This window comes from Athene cunicularia (genome assembly GCF_003259725.1).
Source record: "Athene cunicularia isolate RWA chromosome 4 unlocalized genomic scaffold, athCun1 chr4_part3, whole genome shotgun sequence".
Taxonomy (NCBI): domain Eukaryota; kingdom Metazoa; phylum Chordata; class Aves; order Strigiformes; family Strigidae; genus Athene; species Athene cunicularia.
The window spans coordinates 23,386,775-23,404,519 of NW_020799100.1; the positions used below are offsets into that span (position 1 = coordinate 23,386,775).

At 46.6% G+C, this 17,745-nt stretch overlaps 1 protein-coding gene across 1 annotated transcript; it reads left to right on the plus strand.

Moving 5' to 3' along the window:
• The first annotated feature begins 514 nt into the window (after positions 1-514).
• Positions 515-15,158, plus strand: LOC113480215 (heat shock factor protein 3-like). Its single transcript, XM_026848836.1, has 13 exons — positions 515-625; positions 913-1,021; positions 2,663-2,790; positions 5,411-5,535; positions 6,413-6,488; positions 7,213-7,274; positions 7,739-7,820; positions 8,092-8,225; positions 9,060-9,305; positions 10,296-10,401; positions 10,957-11,022; positions 12,151-12,217; positions 12,694-15,158. Exons 1-13 carry the CDS (start codon positions 515-517, stop codon positions 13,023-13,025), a joined length of 1,644 nt encoding a protein of 547 aa, XP_026704637.1. The 3' UTR covers positions 13,026-15,158.
• The last annotated feature ends 2,587 nt before the right edge of the window (positions 15,159-17,745 follow it).

Sequence of the window (17,745 nt, forward strand, 5' to 3'; positions counted from 1 at the left end):
GGGCGGCGCGGCGGAGCGCGTCCCGGTGCTCAGACCTCAAATTAGGCGTCGTTAGGTCGGAGCGGAGGCGCTCAGCGGAAACAGGCGCTTTAAGGAGTAATTAAATGTTGATTCTCGCCCGCCGAGGCGGAGGACAGGCCTCGGTCCCGCGCGCCCGCAGGCGCAGGGCACGGCCACCCCCCGCGGAGCAGCTCCGCAGCCGGCACGACCGCGGCGTTTATTTTTGTCCCCGTCACTTCGAAATCCGTGGGACTTTTCGCCGCTTTTTTCCCAGAGGTTCGGCCTTCCCCAAGGCAAACGCGCGGGGGAACGCGGCATCTTCGTTCGCTTTGCGGACAGCCCAGAAATGACACCGAGACCTGCGCGATTTCAGCAAGTTTGAACTTGAAAATACGATAAAGCTGAAACTGCGCCTGTCACCGTTACCCCGCCTCGCCGCTGGGTTGTGTTGTCCGGGCTGCCAGTAACCCCGCGACGTTACTCGGTTATTTTTAGTGGTGACACAAGGCGTACGATGGAAGAATCTCGTCAGGAGCGGGGCAGCTCCCGCCTGGGCGGTAAAAGCCCTCCGGCGGCACGGATCCAGGGCGCTTCAGCAATATTGATGTTTCTTGCGCACGGATACGTGTGTTTTTAGAGCTATTTTTCTTTGGATTATGATCAAAACTTCAGGGCTTTAAAAAAAATATCCCCCGTTCAATAGAAGTGTTCCAGTGTTCCACATAGCGATCTTTTTGGATTCAAACTTTTTAGTGCAGTCCCAAGTGCTCAGAATTGCTCGCACAGACAATTCCCTTTGCCAAGTGCCTCCCCCGCTGCCGGAACTGTCTCTGTTGCTTTATGGTCTCGGCTTAGGAGCAACCCCTTAGAAGAATTATGCTTGTTCCCTGACTGTTGCTTCTTGTTTCCTAGAATGGTGAGAACTTCTGCATTCTGGATGAGCAAAGGTTTGCCAAGGAGCTGCTCCCCAAGTACTTCAAACACAACAACATCTCCAGCTTCATACGACAGCTTAACATGTGTAAGCATCAGCTGTTACGTATTCTTTCTGCAAAGTTTGTCACTATTTGGCATCCATCTGAATTTCTTTAAACAAACCAATTGACTTGGCAGGTCTTTCATCCCTGAAAACCTGAATTCTGGTCTTGAGTTCGCTTTGCAAAAGAGAAGTATAACAGTAGAGCTTGGCTTTGTCCTTCTTTTCTGTGCTCTGAGTCCTTTTGAGTAACAACCATAAAAATATTATTCCATGTTGTGGTACCTGAAGCATGGGTGGAGTCCTCTGGGCCCCAGTGGTAGTGGTAATGGTAACAGCAATCTGTCCTACCCAGAACAAAGGCTGCGTCTACACCCCTGCATCTAGTACATGGGGAAAAAATGCCGAGATCATGCTGCTGCCTGCACTGCTGTGCTGAAACAGGATTAGTCATGCTGAGGGATGAAGCTGGACTAAGTTTCTCACTGTGTTTTCTGTGCGCGACTTGTGAGCAGCACGTGGTGTCCATTGTGGAGCACGTGTACAGCTTGTACAGGCGAAGCAGCTGGAGTCGGGGTAGTTCGGAGGTGTCGCACCATCGGCAGGGCTGCAGCACACGGCTGAAACGGTTGTTTTGCAGCAGAGAGCTTGTGGGCTGGGCGAAGGTGCAAACCGCCTTGGTGAGACTATCCATGAGGGCGCAGGAGGCATTCTCTGGCCTGGCCCCGTAGGTTTGCCCGGGCTCTCGAGCTGACCGCTGTCCAGATTCTGCCAGACGTGAGGGAGAAGGTGTGTTTAGCCTCTTGAAATGGGGTGGATGCTGTTGCTTCTGTGGAGTGCTGAGACTCCACCACCTGAATGTCAAAGGATAACGCAAACAAACTATTGTCAGTTGCCTTGTAGCAAGGGTGAAAGCTGCAGTGCAGATGTTCCTGTGAAGACAGGCAGTGCGGTGGCAGGCGCCTTTTCCCACCAGACCCGTCTCTCCTAGCTCCAAGTAAAGTTTGCTAATGATAGCACTGTTGAGGTGCAGTGAAACTGGGATATGTTAACTATGTTAAAAACTCCAACCAGGAAAGGTATGGATTGATCTGTTCACTGTATCTTACATCTGTACCCTGTGGTACTTGAAGTGGTGATGGAAACAGCTGGCGATGTCTTATTTTATACAGGCAGCCTGGTATGGAGAAAGTGTGTGTTTGTGTAGGCTGAGAACTAATTTCTCTTCCTTACATTATTCTGTAGACCCCGGTGGTACAGACAGCACTTATTTGGTATGTAGTTGTCTGGGATTATAGGCACGAAAGGGACAGTGCATCATTCCACAGCTTCCACGGGGACAAGGCTGTATTCAAGATGTCCTAATAAATCTCATTTCTAACTGACTTCTGTGATTATTTGGACATCGCAGTCTCACTTGCAGACACTATCTGGCCTCTGCTGTGCAAGCTGTTGGGACAGCCTGCGAAGTCATTCGATAGTGTTCTGGACGTGTTCTCCAGCTGTGAAGATCAGAGCAGTCAAATTGAGCACCAAAGAGAAGCTGCTTTGGCTGTTTCTCATGGCTTCTGCTCCCAGCCACTGTGGAGCTGTAGGCACTGCAGTAGCCGTGGGTTTTCTTTAGCCGTGTGTTGTGACAGTCAGCTTTGCACTGAAAGAATTGACCTTGTTACTGCTTCTCCACAGATGGCTTCAGGAAGGTGATTGCTCTGGAGAATGGTATGATCACAGCAGAGAGAAGCTCAGTCATTGAGTTCCAGCACCCTTTCTTCAAGCAAGGGAAGGCACATTTACTGGAGAACATCAAGCGCAAGGTACAGTCCAGGAATGTATTTGCTTGGTTACAAAAAGGAGTTTATCAAGAGCATGTCTGGGGCTTTCAGACCCTTTACAGCCAACAAGTTCCATGGGAACCAAGGTTGTGCATCATGATGCAAGCCTCTGACTCCCTCCTGAATGCCACACTGGTGCTCAGCTTGGCCTCCCCGTGCCAGCGCTTGGACAAACGCGCCCTGCTGCTGCTTAGCAGTGCCCGGCGGTTGGACCGCGCTCTTCCTCGCTGGCAGACTGGAGCCCCTTTTCCACAGAGAGTTCACGTACCCGCCTACAGCTTGGCACGGTCTTCAATTCTGCCAGCATAGCGGAGCTGCAAAGAGTCACAAAGTGAAAGAAGTAAAAGAAAATACATTCCCAGTTGGTGCTCACTGAAAATTAGCAAAGGCATCAGTAATTGGTTGATTTGGGCAAGTTTGCATAAATTACATTGTTCCTCCAAAACGGTGCTGCCACTGAGCTACATCTTTATTAGCGCTTTCCAGTTTTCTGTTGTACATTCGAGTCTTGTCTGACCTGTTTCTGCACAGATATTTATCCTCTGTTGGCACATTACAGTCCATAATATCCTGGCTGCCAGAGAAAGAGACTATCATGATCCATCATGTTGACATCTGAACTGCAGAATCTTTTCTTTAGCATGTAGTAATCGTAATGTGGTAGCTCTATTGCCCGAGTTCATAAAAGCGCAGGGTAGGATTCAGAGTCACAATTGTGTTTTGATTGATTCTTCACCGAGCTGTCTCTGCTCCCAGTCACAGCTGGGAAGTGTCGTCATGCAGCTGCTTCCCAAGTCAGGCCTCCACCCCTCCCAGGCACCCCAACAGCTCGCTTGCCTTGCCTTGCACACCTGGCTGCCTTGCACACCTGCTTGCTCACGTGCTTGCTCACATGCTCGCCGGGCTGTGCCGTGGGCCGCCGGCGTTGTGTGTGGCACCGAGTTTCCCCGGAGCGCTGCGCTGGGTGGAGTGTTCCCCACAGAAAGACAAAAGCTCTAGTGAGTGCCAGGGACGTTCACATGAAACTATTGAATGTTCTTTGTTGCACAGGAAATGTTAGTGAATTTTTCCACAAGTCCACTAGTTTTTCCTGCTCTTTTGCTGTCTGGAACAGAGTCCTATTTCAGTACTTGCTGTAAACTGGAGTTCAAGCCTCTAACGAGAATGCAGCTTTGAATGTGAGACTTCCTTTATTCTCTCCCTGGTAGCGTCAGCTCTGCTGGTGTGCTTCAGTCTTGACGCCCTTATTATCTGCTTAGAGACTCCGAAGAGAGCAATTCCTTGCACTTGGGCAGGGTACTTTAGTTTGGCCCTTTTTTCCGAGGCAGTCTGACTGCATTTGAAGTTTCCACCTGCCATCTGCGTCTTTTGGGTGTCTTCCCCGTGGAGAGGTGGCATGCTGAAGAAAGTTATTTCTGTGGAGTGATCACATAGCAGTACGTTCTGTTCCGTCAGGAAGTGATGGGATGTTATTTTATAACACTGTAGGTCCATTTCTGACCATCCCATTCTCCTTTGAAAAGGAAGGGGTCTGCGAGGCAGCCTGCATGGAAATTTCCTAGCGCTTCAGCGGGCCAGGCACAGATGCTTTCACCTCCCCCTTGGAATTCAGTAGAGTAAGAAAAATCACAGCATGCTGCAGGTGGGGAGGGACACCTGGTGGTGATCTGCTGCAAGTCCCTCTGGTTCAATGATGGTCAGTATTTGGCTGAAGGATTCTTCAAATTATGCCCATAAAACCTGGACGTGTCACTCAGAGGTGTGATGCACCAGACCCGTCTCTCAAAACCCTGCCTTGCGTGTTGGCTGTCAGTGCCGCCGCCGCAGAGGGAGCTGCTGAAGGGACTGGAAAATTTTGAATGTGGAAGCGTGGGGAGGAGGGTGAGTGAGCTTTTTGCGTTCTGATGACTCTCCCACCATGGTTTGAAGAGGTGGCATTCACGGATTCTGCTGTGGGCAGAAGAGCAGTCTGGACTCTGACTTTCTGGAGGAGGGTCTCCATAACTTCGGAATGTCAGTAGAGGGAGCACCAGTTTGGGAACCTGCAATGCAGCTGGCGTGGGACAAACTTTCAAACTGCACAGGATTCATCTAATTAGACACCTTCCTTCTTCCCTCCGCCTCCCCTCAGGAACTAACAAAAATGTGTTACTGCTGTGCTGGCAGATTTACCCACACCTAAGAGGAACACAGTTGTCTTGTTCTCACCGCACTAGCAGTTCTGTGTTTTGGTCCTGGCCCGTGTCTTGCCCTTTGACAGTGGAGGGCAAGCTGTCGCCAGTCCTGTCTGAGGGGACCCTTGGGGAGGGCCCTTTTCACTCAGCGGTGGTCTTTTATCGTGAATTACAACAGTCAATCTACTGTCTACACCCACAAAGAGCTAATCTCAGGTTTGCACTGTCAGCTGTTTTTTTCACACAGTGTAGGCTGTCCTAAGGACTGTGGTCTGGCGGTTGTGGTGTTTTGTGATAAGAACTATAGTATTACCTAAACTTTTAATGGAGTTTATACCAGTTCTTCTACAGACTAACTAAGCTGTTCCTGTGGCGGGGAGTATGCAAGGCACTGTTAGTAAAGCATGTGTAACCTGCTCCTCTTTCAGGTATCTGCAGTAAGAACTGAGGATCTCAAGGTCTGTACAGAGGATTTGCACAAAGTGCTCTCTGAAGTCCAGGAGATGAGAGAGCAGCAGAACAACATGGATGTCAGGCTGGCTAACATGAAGAGGTAGACTCTGTCCCTTTCAGAGGCACTTTACACTGAGTGTTGCTGTATCTAATGGAACTTGACTCTAAATGTGGGTTTCGTTTGAACTGGAAACAGGTGAAGCTATAATTTTTTCTAAGAATGCCCATTCCACCCCACACAACATTCTGAATCTTGTTTGCTTTTACAATTCAGTTACAGACCAGAGATTAAGACTGGGAGTTTGTTGACTATCTTGAGATTTCATTTTGGGTGCCATCACCTGTAGCAGTTTTTTAGGGTAATGAAAGCATTTCCTTTTCTAAACAGAAAACAGGGTTAGATGCAGTGAGGGAGAGTTAGTCTTCGGTTTTCTTTCTAATGGGAAGTGGACTTCGCATGTCCTCATCTCTGTTCCCTCAGATCCTTTTCATACAGGCACTGGTGATTCATTGAGATCACTGGTATGCAAGCAGGTATCAACCAGAGTTCAGGAGGTACCCTCGCTCCACTCCCTCTGTTCCTTTAAAAAAAAAAAAAACACCAAGCAAAACAAAAAGCCCTCAAACACAAACTCTGAAACTGTTCTGAGATGGTCTGTGTTACTCCTGTTTCCAAAGACCAAGTCTTTATTCTAAGGCTTTGAGGCTTTGAAGGAATACTTCAGATCGAGATTATTGCTGGAGCAGCAGAGGATGAGAATGTCATTAGTGAGTGTTTGGTCCTGCCTGATGGAAAACGGAGTTAATTTAACCCAGAGTTTATACTAGTGGATTGGCTTAACTGGTTGTTAGTTATCCACGGAAAGAATGTTGCCATTGGTCCTGCAAGGTACTGTGAAAGCTTGAAAGCTGTAAAACTAAAGCATATAAAGTAAACTCTGTTCATCCTCTGTCTTCTGATTTATTCTGCATTGCAGAGAAAATAAGGCCCTGTGGAAAGAAGTGGCAGTTCTAAGGCAGAAGCACAGTCAACAACAGAAGCTGCTGTCTAAGGTACCCTTGCAGCCTCTTCAGTGCCACCACCCTTGCTCCTGCCTCGGTGACACCTGATGGCATTCTTTGCTTATGTAGAATGGCAAATGACACAGAGCTGAACAGGCTATATTAATACAGCATAAAGAAAACGTTCACAGTTCCTGAGTGTCCCAGAAGTAGCACAGCAAAGAACCACGAGCAAAAGACTAAGGAAAAGTCGTAGTAAAAAGGATTTAATTGCGTTTGAAATATCAGTGAATCTTATTTGGAGAGAAATCAGTAAATCAAGCGGACCTGGGGTAAACATGGTGCATGGTAGTGCATGGTAACAGGAGCCTAAACGAGAGATTGCAGGCACATGGACGGAGTCTGTGAAGGATCTTGGACCAAGACAGACTTAGACCATTCAAGAAGTCAACTTGGAGCCCAGAAACTGTAGGAGCTTCTGCACTGCAACAAATTTTCTCTGGTTTATCCCTCAGCTGTTTCTGGTCTGGAATCCTCTAGTGACCTTGGTGTTACATTACATTTTAAAAAACCCAAACCTGTCCAAGTGGGATAATTTTTCAATGCGATTTGTAACTATAATTTTGGTTTTTAAGATGCAAATGCAAATGAATTTTTAATGTGCCTATTAATTTCTATTGCATAACTACATCATTTTGTAGTAAAATCTGAATTAATAATTTGTTAGGATTGCTTTGCTAACCACTTGTTTTGGTTTTTTGTTTTTCCTTTTTAGATTCTTCAATTTATCCTAAGTTTGATGCGAGGAAATTACATTCTCGGGGTCAAAAGAAAAAGGTAATTACTGGACGGGTCACAAATCAGTGTCAGATGTGAATTATAGGGATAAATCAGCCGCTAGAAGCAAGATACTTTTCTTAAAGTGTATGAAGAATGTTTTTATCACTCGTATATTCAAACTTGAGAAAACTGATGGAAGTTGAAAAAAGCATGAAATAAAGATTTCCTTTTCGTAATAAAAAAAATGGGTGGGAAGAGAATATACTATGCCTTTTAAATTTCAAAGGGCACAGTTATCAGAAATGGTAACTCTTTCAAAATGTGCAGATGTGACTGACTGACTCAAAACAGAAAGGATGTTTAGAATGCAGCCTGTCTACAGTATCCTTACTAAAAACATTCCTAAAAAGCCAGTTTTCTTAGAAGTGGAGGAATGGTTGTTCTTGCTCTCGCTGCATGTATTTGGCATTGCTGCAGCCTTTCACTGTGGAGCTATGGGCTAAAGCCCTCTTTTGTCTCAGGTCTCTAACGGATGCTGCAGGTGCTTCACCCTCCAAGTACAGCCGGCAGTATGTTCGCATCCCCGTGGAGAGCGGCCAGGCGGTAGGTGTTCGGGGGGGAGTCATGGGCTGGGCAGGGTGACAGGCAGGGATCTCAGTCTTCCTTATAACTGTTAATACCCTAATCTGACAGTCACGTGCACGCCGTGTTGAAGTGGGCAGCTTTAAAACATTGCTCTGTAAAATCGTGCAAATCGGCACGGCTGGTCACAGGTGAAACCTGAACAGGAGATAGACGCTGCAAGAAGAACCGAGCTTCAACATCAAAAAGTGGAACCCTTTGGTGTACTCATTCTGTTTGCTGTACCCTGCAGGTGTCTTTTTCTGAACACGACGCAGATGGCGACGGTGGAAATGGCACAGGTCTCATCATTCGAGATATCACTGACACCCTGGAGAGTGCCACCGACGGCCTCCTCGCCGTGGCGCACACGAGCGGCAGAGCCAGGTACGCTGGAAGGGTGTCGTGCTTAGGTTGTTAACTAGGTAGTTCTGTCGGTGTAAGTGAGCCACAGGAATTCTGGGCAGCAGCCTCTCTGAATTTTAGCTCCGTTTGTACGTGACAGGCCAGTTTGTAGGCTGTCTTTTCTACAGCGTGTAGTCCTGGTCATGGCCAGCAAAGCCTTTCGAGAGCTCCTGTCACGTCAGGAGTGCTCGCAGCCCTGTCAGGCTAATTGGCACTTGGAGTTTAATTTGCTGAGGCTTCTCTGTTCAACAAATAAGCACGTACTTAACTTTTCAACTGAACAGGGACCTGAATGCATATATAGGTTACTAATAAACAATCCAAAATGCAGATAGGTTACCAAGAAACAAACCAAGGTGTATAGTTTTATCTCTGGTTTCAGTCCTACTCGCTAATGTTGTGCTAAGCACAACTGAAGGGAAGGCATTCTTTTGTGTGGCATCAGATTCCTGTGAAAACCCATTTAGCTGCTAACATTCCAGAGTGAATTATGGCCCAGTTTGGAATCTTTTATTTCTAGAGACACAATGTTTGGAGTTTCCATCCTGCCTAATTTCCGTATGCTATTTTGCTGCTTTTAGCCTGGCAAAAGGGGTGTTTTGCTCTGATACATGCTGTCTGTATTAGCTGTAATAAGAGATTCTTCATCTGCCTTTAGGAAAGCACTTTTCTTCCTTTTCCAAAGACCAGTTGGTTGGCTGAACCCTTGTCTGCCTTGACCTTATTAGATATTAAGATTTGAGATAAACTTGGGATGGGTAGTAATACAAGTGATGAATTCTCCTGTGTGCTGTTTCTCTTTGGGTCATGTTTTAGAGATACACAGGCAGCTCTGGATCCTGGCTTACCTCTTTGCCAAGTAGCGCAGCCAGATGAGTTAAACTGTGCAGAACCTATCCCACCAGTTCACAGAAACGATGTCAGCAAATGCAGCGACACGGGCAATGTTGCTGTGGAACTCCATACTGCGCAGCCTAATGCTCCAGAAGACCCCGTGTCTGTGATTGACTCCATCTTGAATGAGAACAACTCTGGGAACCAAAATGATCCTTTACTGGACAGGTATTAACTTGCTTCTGGAAACTGTTAGGCTGTCGTCATCTTGTGGGATCTTGTCAAAGTTTTAGAGGCTGTGTTTAGCAGAACGTTGTGAATTAGCTTTTCAGATGTCGTTGATGAACTGAAGTTTCTGACCCTGTAAAGGTCGCTAACACCATACAGGAAGAGCGGGGCAAGCTGGTCTGTGGGAGCTGTGGCCCTGGGCTGCCTGCTGCCCCACACCACGGGCCGGGGCTCGGCGGGCGCCCTGTCACCTCCCGGAGCTGCGGGCGCTGCCGGTGCGGCCAAACAGCAGAGGGGGAGCACCACGGGCTGCTCTGCTTCTGAGCTCTGGATGAGGGTTTCCGTCAGCGGCAGTCTGATGCTGTTGCTTCCTTTCTTTGCCCCTCGTGTCTGGGAGGGTTGGCTTCCCTTGGCGTGGTCAGAGCAGAGAGGCGCAGGCCGTGGCCTCGCTCTGCGGCGCTGCTGCTCGGCAGCTCCCAGCCCTGCGCAGCCCCTCGGCTCTGCCACTGCCACAGCTCTTCTGCTGTACTGAGAGCATGAGTCACAGCACTCAGTGTGGTCTGAAGGCCCTCTAACATCACAGAATCACGGGATGGTTTGGGTGGGAAGGGACCTTACAGCCCCTCCAGTGCCACCCCCTGCCCCGGGCAGGGCCACCTTCCACCAGCCCAGGTTGCCCAAAGCCCCGTCCAACCCGGCCTTGAACCCTTCCAGGGAGGGGGCAGCCACAGCTTCTCTGGGCAGCCTGTGCCAGGGCCTCACCCCCCTCACTGGGAACAATTTCTGCCTCAGATCTAGTGTCTCAGTTTGAAGCCGCTACCCCTTGTCCTGTCAGTACGTGTGACCTAGTCTGGCTCTCGTCTTGCCCCACAGCTGTGAGAACTGAGAGGTCAGCAGATTGTTTCTAAGAGTTTTTTATGCCTTGTCATGTAAAAGATGGGCCTAACTGCCAAGTGTTTCTTACAGTACTGTATCATTTTCTCTTTTTAGAGAAGAAATTCAGGATTTTCTTAATTGCATTGATGCCAGCCTTGAAGAGCTTCAAGCAATGCTATCTGGGAAGCAGTATAACTTTGGTTCTGAAGCTTTCAGTGATGTGAGTGTCTTTCCACTTTTTGTGATTTCTGAAAACTATTGCTTAGGTTGCATTACAAAATTGTACTGATTTATTCCATGTTGTAATGGTCAAGAAGGGAGAAAATGCTGAGAAGCAAATTGTTATGGATAGAATAATACCTAGTCATTCTAGGAGCCTAACAATGTACGAGGTAACATTGAGAGCCTTTTTCAGTTCATACAGTATTTCTGTTACACATAACTCAAGAGGGAAAAAAAAAAAGAAAAAATCAGATTTTCTTCTTCTCAAGACTTTGTCACATACCATCACATCACATCCTGATTATGTGTTTGATTATGCATTATGATATGGATTGAAACTCAGCCATAGACCTGGAATCACTGGGAAATAGGGTGATTTTCTCGTGCTGTCCTGCCCGAGGCTGCAGGTGGGTACCTTGCCGGGGGCCTGCGAGGAGCCGCCTTCCCTCGGCTTCAGTGCACGGAGCCGTGTGCTGGGTCCTGCCATCCTTTCAGGAGCCTCTGGAGTGTTAAGAACCTTGTTATATGACATATGGTCTGGTTTTGTTTTCAGACACTTAATCCTGAGCTGCCAGCCCTGGATATGAGCTTGATGGAAACTTGCCCTGGTATGGAAAATGTAAGAGTAAGAGTTGCTCCTATGATGGGGAGGGTTAAGGCGATGTTGAGAGCTGAACTCTGACGGAGGGTGGGGGCTGGACTGACGGCACAGGATGGAACTGCCATTTTATCTGGACTGCTGACAGTGTCTCAGCTGTCCCTGTTAGCATCTATGAATTTAAGAGGGCTCTCAAGATAGTTTCAAGTCTTATGTTCCTAGCTGCAGTAATGCACTCACGGGCTGATTTGAACTGTCAGTTTGCTGAGAGTGTTTGCTTCCTGAATACACCTGAGAACAGAAGGAAGAGGGAATCAGACTGGTGTCCGTTGAATCAGCTGTCTGTACTGACAAATTTTCTTTTTCCTATCTCTTCTGTGCCTTCTGTTTAGAATGAGGAGGGTAGAAAATCTTGTCTTTTTCTGGTCTAAGTGTGTGAGAACAGTTTCTCGGCTTGTTTCAGATAGCCTCAGGGATTCCCAGGATGTCTTTTAGCCAAGTAGTAACTAGGTCTGGGGTTATAGTTCGCATGAGACCATGTGTCTTCAGTCTGTCTGAAGACTGAAGTACTAAATGAAGAATCTAATGCAGTACACTGTATGTATTCTGAACACGCTGTATGGAATTTCCTCAGAGGGTATACAAAAGTTCAGTGCAAATTTACTTCTCTTGGTCCAGTTCCTAAAACTGACTCACGTTTAAAACCCTTGCAAGTGTAATTTATTTTGTAGTCCTGGAATATTTAACCAAGGACTGCCCAGTCATAAGAGCTTAGACCATAATTGAGGTAAAATGAAGCTGTGTTCAAGCAGCACTTGCAAAATGTAATTACATTGATGAAATCATGTTTAATAGTGTTATTCCAATAAGACAGACTATAATAAAGCTTCTGGTTTAGAAGATAAATTAAATATTTGCTAATCAGAAGCTTGTTTGGCTTTAGTAAGTTTAGTCTGTGTTTCACTGTGTCTTATTCTGAGCTCCTGTTTGCTGGCCCTCAAGTGCAACAATGGGCTCACTGGTCGACTGTTTCATTTCTCTTCCCTCCTCCTTTCCCCTTTAATTTTACTAACCAGTTGGTGAAGGCTTGGGTTTTGCTGCTGTGGTTCTTGTTAAGCATTCTCTTACTCTTTATCTGTTTTGCTTCAGATTGCAAACTTGGCAGAGAGCACTGAAGATCTGGGAGCGAGTGAGAGAGAAGCAGCAGGAAGCAAAGGTGGGCAGGAAGGAGCACTGAGAGTTGTGGCAGTTCCAGACTCTTCCAAAACTGTGTGTTGAAATGGAATTTTTGTAGCCCGTAATATGGTTTATCTCCTCATTTGGTCTGGGCTTAAAATGTTTGTGAAGGTTGGAATGTTTCACTGATCTGGACGAAGCTGTGCCTCAATCCGAAGAGGCCCCATCCTGTGCCCCGTGTTGGTGTTACCTTCCCTCCCTCTGACTCGTGGCGGTGGGGAGCAGAGCTGCAGGTGTCCTCGGGGTGTCTCCCCCAGGGGCTGCGGTGCTGCCGCCTGTCCCGGGGCTTGTGCTGAGCCTGAGCTCCCCTCCCCAGCCGTGCCTGTAGTCTGCCAGAGCCCAGCTCTGTGGGTTGCCCGACCGAACCAAGTTTTGAAGCAGCCTCTCCACTTTTCCTTGTCTTTAAGATTTACATGACACGGGCGCCTGGCATTTAAACTGTCTGTTTTCCCTCAGATATGCAGCTGATACAGTACAGGGCCAACCCTCTGCTTTCATTATTTGAAGAACTGCCTTTAAGTGAAGCTGCAGGGAAGATGGAGGATCCAAAAGACCTTCTACTGCCCTCCCTGGAGGAGAAACCTGCTCTTCATCCTCCGTCAGGTGGTGGAACTGTCCTGCCAGGGGCAGCTCCAGCAAGCCAGGCCGAGCCTCTGGATGCTCTGGGCGTGGGGGATCCCCCTCTGCTCTCGGAAGATGGCAATGGAGAGTATAAACTGTTTCCACTCCTGCTTCTCAGTCCTGTTGCTAACTTCATAGAAGAAGCCTCTGAGATAGAAACTTCCTGAGCTCACGTGACACCTGCAACTGGCTTAGTGATGTGAGACAGACAACGAAGGACTGGATTGGCAAGAAGCTTGACCTCACCTGCTTCCTGGGTGTTGTGTTCTGTGTAGGCAAAAGTTCTCTTCCTACAAGCAAAGAGCATGCCTGGAAAAACTGAAAACAAGCTCAAAAAACGAGCTGGTGGGAGTGAAGGCACTGGGTAGAGGGGAAGAGCAACATCCCTGTAAACATACTGCAGTGTATTCCGTAACTTTTTATCTGATATCCTTATTGCAAGAGGAAATCTGTTTGTATCCCATTTGTAAAGTTTGGCTGGGTGTATTTGTTGGTTTGGTTTTGGTTGGTTTGGGGTTTTTTTTCAGTTGACTGGATAGTAATGTGTGTAACATTTTAAACGTGGGTTTTACTCTTTGAGAGCCTGTTCAATAGGTGGCTTGTCTGCTGTTTGGAACTTAGGATTTTTTTAAGATTTTGTTTTTAATTTGAGATTTCTTTTTTGATAGTCTGTGGCTACAATTGTTTGTGTTTGCGCTCTACTCCTAGATTTGCTCCTAGGTACAGGCAACATTTTTCCTATGGAAAATTACATTTTAACTGTGGGATGTTAGTTTTTAACGTGCTAACACGCATCCATTGCCACGGGCTGTCAGTGTTGTAGGAAGTGCTCGCCACCCTGCGTAACGCTGCTTTCTCATGCACATTGCATGGCAGCTCTTCTCGGGTAACTTGCACCTCACTCACAGGTCACATGTCCTCAGAAATTTTGAGTAGAACTGATTCACGTCTAGCAGAGTCCAGCAGCTGCCCTTAAAATGAGAGGGAAGGGAAAAATAGGAGCCGTGGCATAACCTGCACTGACGTAGGACGTGACGTTAACGTTTCTCTTCTGCCTGCAGTAGCTGCTTGTTCACCCAGCCCTGTGTGAGCACTGGACTTCGTGCTGCGTTTGCTGCTTGTGGAATCCTAAAGCTAAATTAGCTAGATGTGTTTGAGTCCTTTGACAGCAGATTACAAAAACTAGTGTCTGCTTAATCAAAAAATCTCTCCCCAAAATTCCTTTCTGTGCTGTTTCCCTGACGTCTTTGCGCAGCCCCTGGTGCGAGTGCAATATCAAGTTCTCCTTCACTGACACCAAGTCTGTAGCCGTCTGCCACTAACACACACACGCTTGAGATTTGCTGTGGCGATACAGAACTGAAGAGGAGGCCTGGAGGCAGGTAGAAAACCCGCTGTATAATATCATGGGATATTTCCTACCAGCGCAATTTCTTGAAGATTTTTTTTCAGTTTTAGGAATTCAGGTTACCTACAGGCTTTGTTCTCTCCAAAGTTTCTGAAGTAGTAAGATTTTACTTCTTTTATATTCAAGAATCCAAGGTAATTTGATATTCTGAAGCCTACTAGGTAATGCATGTTGTCTGTGCTGGTGTTACTTAATTGGATTTGTGCTTCATTGTCAAATCTTTTGAGTTGCAGAGGAGGATCTTGCTACTGTGTGTATATGTGTAGTGCCTTCGCAGTGTCATTTTATTCCCGTACTTCTGTAACTGCTTTCACCTCATGACCCTTCGTGTTTGTATCTTTTGAATTGCCTTTTGTCAAGTACGTCTTACTCTACCTTTTTCTAGTCTTTCTTTTGCTTACTTCTTGAGACAAAGGGCTGAATAGTCTCAAGTTTTCATGAGCTAAAGGGAGAGGGGGAAATGAATGAATTGTATATCTGTCTTGGGTTCTGTGTTGTTTTTTTTTTTTTATTTCTTCCCAAAGGCCTCAATTTTGCCAAGAGTAAAACAGTAAAAAACCAGACTTTTCTTCTGCTGTTTTGACAGCACGGTGCAGACAGCAGCGTTCTCTGAGAGGCTGATCTTCTGTAACTCACTTCCTGAACAGGTTAGACTAAAGGGTAGTTCCTGTTATGGATTAGTCATGTTCTTCCATCATGGAGCCCTCTGATCTCAGCTCATCTCACCATCAGATATTTGATCTGATTGCATAATAGTTTTTTTAAATGCTTTCTCTCTTAAGAAGTTAAGAAACCAAGGCTTAAGAAAACTGCAAATAAAAACTTGTGCATCTGTGTCTGGTTTATGTACTGGTCTAGGAAAAGTGTTTATGCAGGTTTCCTAAGAAAGATTGCAATGGAAAGGGGAAGGCTGAATAGTAAGAGAAACCCACATACTGAAGTAATTAAACCCAAGAATTGCAAAACCATTACTCTGTTTCTTGTACATTATTTTTGTGTGTGTTCCTGTGTGTGCCAATACTTCCCAAACCTGTTTACTGGGTTTTCTAAAAAGGAGAGCTTTGCTGTGCGCTGGGGGATCTCATTACACAGTGCTGCTGGTTCAAAAATAACTGAAATGCCAGGGTTAGCCTGGCACTGGCTTTCAGAGCTTTCAGCCTCTGGAAAAATAAGGAGGTTTAAACACACCACGGAGTCAAAGCTTTTGGGAATGGGACTGATGGTGTAGGGCTAGGTTGGCTTTGGGCGTTTATGTTTTATGCATACATGAAAATTGTGTGTAGTAAAATCACCAGCTTCGGGGAATCGGAGATCGGAATGTCATAACCCGGGAAGAACCACGTTCAAACTCATAACAATACCATTGTAATTGGATCAGTGCCAATAACAAGTAGTCAAAAACCCTCACCCTTCTACATGCATACATGCTGTTAAGCACCACTGGTTTGCAGAATGAACTGTCACTCCAAGGTAAGGATGTACGTGAAAGCAGAGACCGCAGAAGAAAAGGAACAAGGTGGTATCAGAGCTCCCAGGGCTCTGTACACCAGTCTCCTGGTTTAGCAACCTCATGAAGCTGCCTACACGTGACAATATATGTGGGGCCATCTTTAAGCCATATCTAAGACTGACAGAAATATTTTTTCCCCACATTGGCACTATTTCAGAATCAAGTACGCAGCACTGATCGCTCTGGTCCCCTGCACCGTGCTTCTACCGAGGCAAACGTTGTCTCACTGTCATTAAGGAGGGCTGTACTCCAGGAAACGGTCTAGGATTTTGCTGACCGTGTTTAATCATTCTGGTTACTTGCATTTGAGGACTGGATGTTGAATTTGGATGTAACAATAGCAAAGTGCTCGTACCGATAGCTGAATACAGTGAAAAAATACATCTCATTACAGTTAAGTCAAATTTCATACTGTCAAAGATTTTCTACTTGGGTAAGTTCCTTTTTTTCTCTCTAGGTATGTAATTGTTTACCTGTTTCCAAAGGAGTCTACAGGGAAATGCGGGTGCATATGGCTCTGATCCATGTTTTTAATTGAATGCAATTAATCAATTCAACCAAGCAGCTAAATTGCTCTGTGAGAAAGGAGAATCAATCTGTGACACAGAGTGAGATGGTCAAACCAGCTGCCTGCAGCTCTTGGAAGTTACTTTTTTTCAGATTTGAATACCTAAATTCCCCACCTTTTAAATGGGATATAATGGTATAGAATAGAACATTTCAGTTGGAAGGGACCTACCATAACCATCTGTCTCACACTGGTACTGTAAAGATTTAGGGTGTTTCATGAATCTTAATTTAAAATGCAGTGGTGAGCTTCATAGAAAAGCTGGTAAGAAAATGAATAGTAGGGACCTTGGTTGTTTAGCTGCTTAGGTGTCTTAGACCTTCTTGTATGTGACGTGCATGTTAAAACTTACTATTTAGAAAGCAATGCAAGGAGGAAAAGAGGAAGAACAGGTGCTTAGGAATAAAAAGAAACAAAGGAAACTTCTTAAAAAGTGGAATTAAAAAACAGAAGGTTAAAAAAAGCATACTCAGCAGTAAATATGAAATAGAGTAGTAATTCTTAAACTTTCCTCTTTTCACTCTCCCTTAGGGCTTCTGTTCTGCTCACACCTCTGACAGTCAACACTGAGGCACTTTTTTTTTTTTCTGAAAAAGAGGAAGGAAAAACCATCACCAGCTGTCCTGGGTTCTTGATGACAAAGTGAGTGAAGAAGGGAGCTGTTCCTGATTTACCCCCTGCCTGGGACACAGCAGGTCTGCTCTACTCGAGAGGGAGACGCTGCAGCCCTGGAGGGATGGGGGTGCTGGTGGGAGCCGTCCTGCTCATGACTCCTCTGCTCCTCTGCAACGGTGAGTCTGTGGGAAGGTCTCCTGCTCAGGGAAGCTCCTTCCCTGGCCCTGACGTGTCTGCGTGTGTTTGTGCAGGGCTGCTTCTCTTTTGGGATCAGAAATGCGGGAAAGGGCCAAAGCCTTTGCACGCCGCTGGTGTTCGGTTGTTCCTAACGCAGCGGCTGCGAGTGCAGCGGTACGCCAGGGCCGTGGAAACCTGCCCATGTACCCGTGGTACGAAGGTCACACACGCTTTGTGATGGTTATTTCACAGGGCACACGAGCAGCCCAGCATGGGGGGTCTGGTTAGTTCTTATGTTCCCAGGACAGGTTTGGAAACCAGGACAAAAGGATAACAATGTCTATGGAAGCAGAGGTTCAGCCCTAAGAGTGGCAAAAATGTACAGGGACAAAGGCAACAGACCTCAATTCTATAGGAAAACGTAGAGAGTTTTACACTTCTCTGACCCACTGCTTAAGTTCAGCCTAGTCTGAAAAAGCCGTGCCTTTCAAAGAGGCAGGCAGTGCAGCAACCCCTGCGGTTTGCCGCTGGCATGCGGCGCTTCCAGGGAGAGCCCTGCCAGGAGAGCTGGGGCTGGGCGCTGCGTCCCCCGGCTGCGGCGGGATCCTT